General features: G+C 52.6%; 1 protein-coding gene across 1 annotated transcript; it reads right to left on the bottom strand.

Moving 5' to 3' along the window:
* Positions 1-2406: 2406 nt before the first annotated feature.
* On the bottom strand, positions 2407-7592 carry IRF2BPL (interferon regulatory factor 2 binding protein like). Its single transcript, XM_065063827.1, has one exon. It carries the CDS (start codon positions 5366-5368, stop codon positions 3140-3142), a length of 2229 nt encoding a protein of 742 aa, XP_064919899.1. The 5' UTR covers positions 5369-7592; the 3' UTR covers positions 2407-3139.
* Between the last annotated feature and the right edge of the window lie 979 nt (positions 7593-8571).

The raw sequence follows: 8571 nt of genomic DNA, 5'->3' as shown, positions 1-8571 counted from the left end.
CTATTAAAAGAAATGTTGAGAATAATCTAACTGGAAAAACAAAACAACCCTCCTTGGGAAAATAAACCATTTAAATACTTCCTCATAACAAGAAGAATGAGAGCACAACAAATGACCACCTGGACAAATAAATTCACTTACATGATTTATTCAAGCAAACGTTGGGCTTTACCTTAAATAACTGGCAAATATGGGGGAGGGAAGCATTACTGTAAAATACAGAAATCAGCTGAATCTCTCTATGTGAGACTTGCTCAGCAGCTCCCTTTTCCTCCTCCTCAAAAAAAGGTTACAGCTTGTCAGCTGTGGACATCTTCAGAAAGAAAAAAACCTAAGGAGTGGGTTCAAAGAAATGCTGGCTAATATGCCCAGACTGGCTGCTTAATGAGCCAGAGTAAAATAAAAGGTCACATGGTTACAAAAAACCTCCATACAACAAATGCCCCGTAGCTACGGTTAACTTTAATTAACTGCAGTATTACACTTCACTCCAAGCCTATTCGCCACCTATGTCTACTGCTCCTTACCTTTCCTTTGCCCACTAAAAGTCAAACTGATGAGTCTCGTAAGTGGGCTTATGTTTCCAAAATTCTGACTGATAAGAGCTTTTCAAGAATGTCCTGCAATTAAAGAGGGCCACTAAATGGGGCTATCTCTAGTTTCAACTACTGAGGACTGATTTCAAGATTACAGGAGTGGTTCCGTTTATATAAATCAGGGTATTAATGCTTCTGTGACATAATTAAATGTTGAATAGCCAGTAGTTTTTTAATGGTAGTTGCAATTCACACATGAATATTACTTCTCATTAGGTTTAAACTTGAATTTCATCTATGTGTAAATTTCTTTTCAATGCTAGTCATGAGCTCACAGTGTTAGTCCCCCCATCTCATGATTTAGAAGAACACTGCTGTGTGGGAACTGCATGCTTATACATAATTGAAAATAGGATCGGTACAAATCTATACTCTAAAAAACTTATACGTGGTATCCAATAATTAACTCAAAATGTATAGGTTGGATCTGATCATTAACTTAAAATATTATTTTCCTGCATTATTCCATGCAATTCATTACATAAGAACAATATATTTTTAAGCACCAATATATCACTTGGCAGAAAAATAACATATGTGTACACACAAAGTCATTGTCTGAAATCGCAGATATAGTGATGCCCAAGACTGATTCTCAAAATGTACCCCCCCCAAAAAAATAGCCAGAGCAAAGATCTTCAGGCACGATAAACATAGTCTCTAGGCTTCTACCATCCTTTCCACGAGGAATACAAATGAAACATGTCTGAAGAGCATGCAGATACCAAATGCCATCCAGACTTTTTTAAAAGTACCTCTTTATACAATTATGGGAGTCTTGGGGGTGGAGATCCTTAAAATGCAATAAAACTCAAAGCTCATAACCTGTGGCACTGTTGCATTTGGAACAGCTCTGTGTTCTGCTGGTCAAACTGCAAAGGATTTCTGCAGTGCTGCTTTTGTTTCAGGTTTTCTATCTTTCCTTCATTTGCCTCACTGGAAAGGACAAAGTTCACATTAGGTTTGTTTGCATTTTATAACTAGTGTGAGGCCTGTGTATTTACTTTGCCTGTTGATCAACTAAGAGGGATTGCACTGCTCCCCAACCTCCAAAAAATGCCAGTATCACATCGTTAATTATACAAAGAATCACATATGAACATTGCCAAAAGGAAAGCATTTCACTTCAGTGTCTTGAGGAAGCTTCCTCACCTGAAAACACAACTCCTGTTCAGCAACTCGGTTATGAAAAGTCATTGCCTGAATGGGGTAGCTGCCCACCAGCTGCAATGGCAACTGCAGAAGGTGTCATTTCCTGCTATCCTTTTTTGCGCTGTGCTCAACTACCGTCCTGCTTTACCAAGAGTCTACGGCTGATGTCAAGCTTCGACAACCGCTCTTAAAATCTGCTAAAATTATTAACCACGTGATGCTGTTTTTGGTTTGTGGTGGGTTTTTTTTGTTTGTTTTCTGTGAAAGAGGGCTTCGTTTCACATCTCAAGCCTTATTAAATGGCACAGACGATGGATCCATCCTGTATTGCAAACACTGTTTGCAGCTGGAGAGCTGGCAGGGGGAGAAGGGAGGAGGAAATGAGATGCAGAAACAGTAAATAGAAAATGCTTAGTCAGCAACTGTTACTGCAACATTAAAGGTGAATGTAAATAGGCACAGTGACAAGATTTAGATTAAATTTGATAACGCCATCAGCATCATCATCTTACTGAATATATGTGAAAACGTGCGTACAAGTGCCACAATTATCACAACAAACTGCAGGCTCTTGGTATAATGGAGACTTTCAAAAAGGCAACATGGCTTGCGCATGCTGCCTAAGCTCTGAGAAAAATAAAACTTGCTACTCCAGAAGTATTAATATCAATTGAATTTATTACAATTTACTAAGCTCCAAGGCACATTACAGTGTTCTGTTAACTACAGAAATGTATAAAGGACAAACAGAGCATGTTTTTCATGTACAGCATTTTGCTCTACTGTTCAAAAGCATCCGTGCATCAATAAAAGCAAAAACAAAAAACACATGAAGATTAAAAACGTTCAGATCAATAGAAACAAACGGAAACATTTTCCTTACAAACTTGCAACAAAAAACACCCTCCCCCCAGAGCCACCCCACCATTTTGCAAACAAAAAAACAAAAACAAAAAAAATAAAGTGAAAGACTAACACTCAGGGCTTGTAAAACAGAAGCTGTCACCATTTTTGTAGCAATTTTTTTAGGCATCAACACTGGCCTTGGCAATTTTTTTTTTCTTTTTTGTGTTTTTCTTCTTCTTTCAGAGAAGTGCATACATTTACAAAAATACACACCAGCAGCAGGTAATCGCTAAGGGCTATTAACTTTGTACCTAGCCAACACACTGCCAAAGAAATGAGAACAGGTATTATGTAGTAACCAAACAATATTATATTCTGTTTAACAAAAACCAGCTCTATCCTTCAAATGAAGAAGAGTACATACCTTTGTTTCAAAATATAGAAACATACGACGAAAATAATGTCTATACATAAGACTAACTTTTGCAGTTTGTTATATTCACAATTCTACATCTTCAGGAGTCTGAAGGGATTGGATTTCCTACTCAAGGGTCTCTCTCCTTTTTCACTTTAACGTCCCCAGCTAAAATGGTGGCGATCTCACCCTGCATAAATGCCCAAGGCACATTGGAACCGACTAGGGGGCATTTCTCTCCGCTGGGGCAGTAGACTTCACCAGTCGCCCCTTGGGCCTTGATGCTCTCTCTGGAACAAGGGAAGCAGAACTTGTGGCTGGGCACAGAGGGGCACTGAACAAAGTGGGTGTCCTCCAAGCGTTCGTGGCAAATGGTGCAGCACAGGGGCCCGCTGTTGGCCATGGGGGAGTCCGGAATGTTTTGGGGGTGCACTTGGTCCATGGCGGGGTGGGCGCTGGGGGGAGGAGGGGCCACTTGCAGGTTCATGTCCCCGTTGCGGGAGGCCAGGCGGCGCTGGCCCGGCACCGAGGCCGGCGACACGGGGCTGCTGCTGTTCCTGCGGGTGGACGTGGTGGAGTGCACCGAGCTGCCGTCCTTGGGCGAGTGGGCATTGCCCAGCGTGTCGGCCACCGACATGAGCGCGGCCATGGGGGACTGTCCGTTCTGGGGGGCGGACTCGGGCGGCGTGGTCCGGTTGGAGTGAGGCCCGAGGGGCGGCGGCGGCGGCGGCGGGGGGCCTCCGCCGTGTACCGCCCCGAAGCCCCCGGCCGACATGGTGAGCTTGAGCGCTTCGCTCTGGGTGGCCATCCACTGCTGCCGTTGCTGCTCGTCGCTGAGCTTCAGAGCCCCCTCGGCCGAGTCCGAGGGCTCGGGAGAGGCTTTCCTCTTGCGCATCGCCCCGCCGCCGCCACCGCCGCCGCCGCCGGGTCCCCTAGAGGCGGCGGCCGTGCCCTGCGCCCCGCCAGCCCCGGCCCCCGGCCGCGGGAGACTCACCAGCGCCGTGGGCAGCATTGGGCAGCTGGCGTCCAGATAGGGCTGCGGGAGCATATCGGCGCCCACCAACTCCTTGAAGAAGCGCACGGACTCTGGCAGCAGGTCCCCCAGGAGACGCCAGTCGCCGGAGCCATGCTTCTTCTCGTACTCCAGGTACTTAAAGCCCGAGGAGAGGCCGCGGCCGAAGTCCTTCATGCAGTCCTGGTACATCTGCTTGGCCACGCCGGAGGCGCTGGAGAAGACAGTGCCGGAGCCGCTGGGGTACTCGATGAAGAGCTTCAGCTCATAGTCCATGCCCGGCTTGGAGACAGCATCGAAGGCAAAGACGCGGCCAAGCAGGGCGTGATCCTTCTTGAAGCGCACCTCGTAAGGGGTGCAGCCGGCCAAAGTGAGCAGCGTGTCTCGCACGATCTTGGGCTTGCTGGCCCACTCCTCGGCCCGGTTCCGCAAGCTCTCGCTGAGCTCGGCCAGCGCCTCCGCGTTGCGCTGCTTCTCCTTCAGCTCCCGCTCTTGGTCGCTGCTCGACACCGAACCCGGGCGTTTGCCGCAGGCCTCGGAAGACGATCCGCCCCCTCCCCCGGCGCCACCACCGCTGCCGCAGGTGCCCCCTTGAGAGGAGGCGGAGGGAGCCGGGGGACCCCCACCACCGCGGCCGCTCAGGCCCCCATGCGGCGGCGGCAGCGCCACGCCGGAGGCGGCGGGCCCGTTGAGCAAGGTCTGCGGCAGCAAGTTGGGGGGCACGTTCATTTGGGCGCCAGCGGCCCCCGGGGGCAGGCCGGACACCAGCCCCCCGTGCGCCCCGCGGCGGGAGGAGGAAGAGGAGGAGGAGGAGTTGGGGCTCTGCCGGTTCAGCTCCGGCGGCCCGTCCTCAGGCGGCTTAGGGAAGCCGTTGGGTCCCCCCAGCCCGTTGGGCAGGCGGGCTCCGTGGCTACTGCCCAGGCTGCCCGGCGGCGGCGGGTACTCGAAGCGGCTGCGCTGCTCCGCCGCGGCGGCGCTGAGCCCGTAGCGGTCCAGGCTGGACTGGGTCAGCCCCGCCGAGGCTGCCTTAGAGGAGGCGTCCACATGGTTGAGCTGCTGCTGGGCCGCTGCCGCCGCCGCCGCCGCTTCTTTGGCGGCGAGCTGCACTGCCTTGACGCCCACCGACGGCGGGGGGCCCGGGGAGCGGCCGTCCTGGAAACAGCCGTGCGCCCGCTTCAGCTGCCGGGCCGTCTCGATCACGAACTCGATGCGGTCGGCGCCCTCGTAGTTGACGCAGCCCCGGCATACGGGTTCCGTGAAGTCCCAGATCATGGCCCAAGGCATGCGGGGCAGGTCGCACAGGTAGCATGACTGTCTCCGGGACGACGACACCTGCGCGGCGGACATGGTGCTGCTGGCCAGGGAGCTGCTGCCGCCGGGGTAGGGGCTGGCTCAATCTTCCCCCCCCGGGCTGCAGGGGGAACTCTCCGTACCTGATCCTGTTGCCCCTTTCAGCAGGGGGATCGGCTGCTTTCAGTTCGCTCCTGCTGTCGGAAAGGACTTCTTCCAAGTCCTGCCGCTGCTGCCCCAGTGGAGTGGGAACCGCTTCTACTGCTACTCCGGGGGGCTGGGTGGGGGTCGCCTTCTAGCCTCTTCTGTTTCCCTGCGCTCTCTAGCTCTCCGCTGCTGCTGCTCCTCCTCCGGGAGGAGGCGGAGGTGCACGAAGGAAGATGGGGGGGTCACCTTCCACCCGCGGCGGCCGCCTCGCGAGCTCGCTCTTCGCTACGTGCTGATCTAGCGCCGCGAGCCAAACAGGGGGATCCGCACGGAGCTGTCCGGTCCCGGCAGCGGCTTCCCCGAGCGCCGACGGAGCGAGAGCAGCCCGGGGGTAGCGGCGGCAGCAGCGTGGCGAGCGGCGCCGCCTGCTTCTCACTCACATCCTCGCCGCCGCTCGCAGTCCAAGCGCGGGGTGCTGCGCGCCGCCGCGTGTGGCTGCGCGCCCCCTCCGACGCGCCGCGCCGCGCTCCCCCCGCGCCGCCCCGCCTCCGCGCCCCGCTCTCGGCTCGGCTGCACTCGGGCGTGGCCCCGCGTCATCGTCGAGCGCCGCCCTCGCTCCCCTCCCCCCGGCCGGCGGCGCGGAGCCGACTTGTTGCGCGGGGCGCGCATGCCCGGCGTTCTGCCCGCGCCCTCCCCTGCGCGGCCGGCAGCTGGAGCGCGGCGGGGCACGGCGGGGCGGCGGGCAGCTCGCGCTGCCGGCTATGTTTGGAAACTCGAACGCCAGATCGCGCCCTCGCCCTCCTCCCCGGCCCGCGCCGCCGGTCCTCCGCAGCCAGGCAGCGCATGCACAGTGACGGGGGCAGCTCCTGGTGTGTTTTTTTTCCTGGCTGGGCTTGCTAAGCTCAAATGTCTCGTTTTCAGGATTTTGTAAACCCGCGGATCGCCTCACTTTGCCTCCGTGACGACTGCGCGGCGTCCTGCCACCGAGGCTGTCGGTGGGATTCCCGAGCGTTGCGGCTGCTGAGGCAAATACGGGGGATCCCGCCTTAATATCCGATTTCGTGTTTCTCTTTCAGTGGTCCCGGTGACAGAATGACACAGTTTCTGTAAGCCTGTGACTACACTAGAATCTCTTCCACTGCTGTTTAAATCGGCCACGTTTGCCAAGTGTTTAAGGTTGGGCTGGGAAAGATTGTGCTGTGCGTTGCTCAAGGGTGTAGGAGAGGCCGGGCAGGTGAGTAATCGCTGTGATCTCATCTCTCTAATGCAAAGGGACATAGGATTTCCCCGGCCCTGTGAGAACACACAGCTTTTTTTCTATTTCCCCCTTTAAATAGCTTGCTAACATTTGCATAACACTGCTAACAGGCAAATTACTCAAAACAACTTCGGCTCATGCAAATAGGAAGAGAACTCATTTCACTGGGAGGGAAACAAAAAAAACCCGAACTCTGCCTTCTACTGACCACGATTCCCAAAGTTGCCCGCTCCTCGCCCGCCCCCGCGGCCACGCCGCTGCCCGCGCTCGCCGGCGGGGCTCTGCACAGCTAGCCTTTGGCTGCAGTCGGTGCCTGTTTTTGCAACCACTGACATCGCTGTCCACATCCAAAGAATAAAGTCTCACTGGGGGGACGCGGTTCGGAAGAGACCTGGCGGGCTGCGCGGCGGGCGGCAACCGGCACCGCGCCACCCGCGCTCCCGCCGGGCAGCTCTGCCCGCAGAGGCGGCGCGCAGCGAGGGGAACGCTGGCACGCTCGCCAAGTGCGGAGCCTCGCCCAGCTGGGCTGTGTTGGTCGGATTTTTCTTTCAATACCTCTTCCTGATTCCTTTGTTGCTAGAAACGCCGAAAACCCCGTCCATTACAGGTTTCCCTCTGTGCTTTAAAGGGACTTGGTGTTTCTATGGCGTGGTGCTACGGCTGCCTTACATGCGTACGCACACACGCACACCCAGCAGCGATGCAGCACCGAGAACGAAAGATACCTTGTGTTTGCTTAATAACGTTTCAAAACGGACACGACAAAAAGCTGTTGCTTTAAATAATTCGTTTCATATCGCCAGTGTGTCTCATTTCCATTTTTAGTTGTCTAAAACGTTTTATATGTGTCTGGTTATAATCTATAAAGCTGGCAAACGATATGTATGTGAATGGAATTATTTTACAAGGAAGGCTTAATGAAATGCATACGCTGAAGTTACAGAAATGGTAGGAGCAGATAAAATGCAATAAGAAAATCCATTCTGACAAAGTGACTCTTTTTCAGGAGTAGTTTGCAGAAAGAGATAGAAGAGTCTTTGAATTATGTGAGTCTCCTATATGCAAATTGGCTGAAGAAGATGCGCTAAAAGAGAGTGGATTTCACACTTAGAGATTTCACACCTAAACTGTGGACATTATAGAGGCTTCACAGAAGCAAGCTTCCAGCAAGGCAGATGAAAGCTGGTCAAAGTAAACGACTTTGCTTCCAGCCACAGTGATTTAGTGATGGCTGAGGATTTCTACATTAATATGACTTTACTTGACTAAACAAGCATGTGTTCTCTCTGATTCATACTGGAAGATTGACTCCTTCCTCCCCTTTACTACCCTGTGTTGATCTTCATATGAGAAGCAGAACTGGACTGTGGGAAAAGGTCAGCCCATGCTTAAAAAATTCAGGTTGAGAGAGCTGAGGCTTTCCCCTTCATCTTGAGTGTCTGGGAATGCAGAACTGCAGCATATCCGACTGTATTTCAGGCCCCGGGTTACACAAACCAAACATATGACAAGGCACTCTGTGTGCTTGAACCGCCCCTCACCCTGGCTCCTCGCTCCACTGAATCCTCCTGCACTAAAGCCCTTTTTTGGTAATACTCACCTCACAGGAACAGACTTCTTGGCTCACAAGAGCAGTCTTTATAGTGGGTGTAAATAATAATCACCTTAGATATAATCTAGCCTCAGAAAACCATTTAGAGGTGCTGTCAACTCCCTTTATATAATAGTTTGTGAATAGAAAAAGAGCAGAGATTAACATCTGTGACCTGACCAAACTGCCTTTACTTTTACTTGCAGGATACACAGTTGCGGAAATATGTTTGTTTTTCCGTAATGATTAAACTTTGATTTAAAC

This window comes from Columba livia, chromosome 5, assembly GCF_036013475.1.
Source record: "Columba livia isolate bColLiv1 breed racing homer chromosome 5, bColLiv1.pat.W.v2, whole genome shotgun sequence".
Taxonomy (NCBI): Eukaryota; Metazoa; Chordata; class Aves; order Columbiformes; family Columbidae; genus Columba; species Columba livia.
The sequence above is the reverse complement of the archived record's forward strand: the minus strand, read 5'-3'. Positions and strand labels throughout refer to the sequence as shown.

What these genes read in the sequence shown, in the direction of transcription:
- IRF2BPL (XM_065063827.1), bottom strand. Translation starts at nt 5,368, where the DNA reads ATGTCCGCCGCGCAGGTGTCGTCGTCCCGGAGACAGTCATGCTACCTG.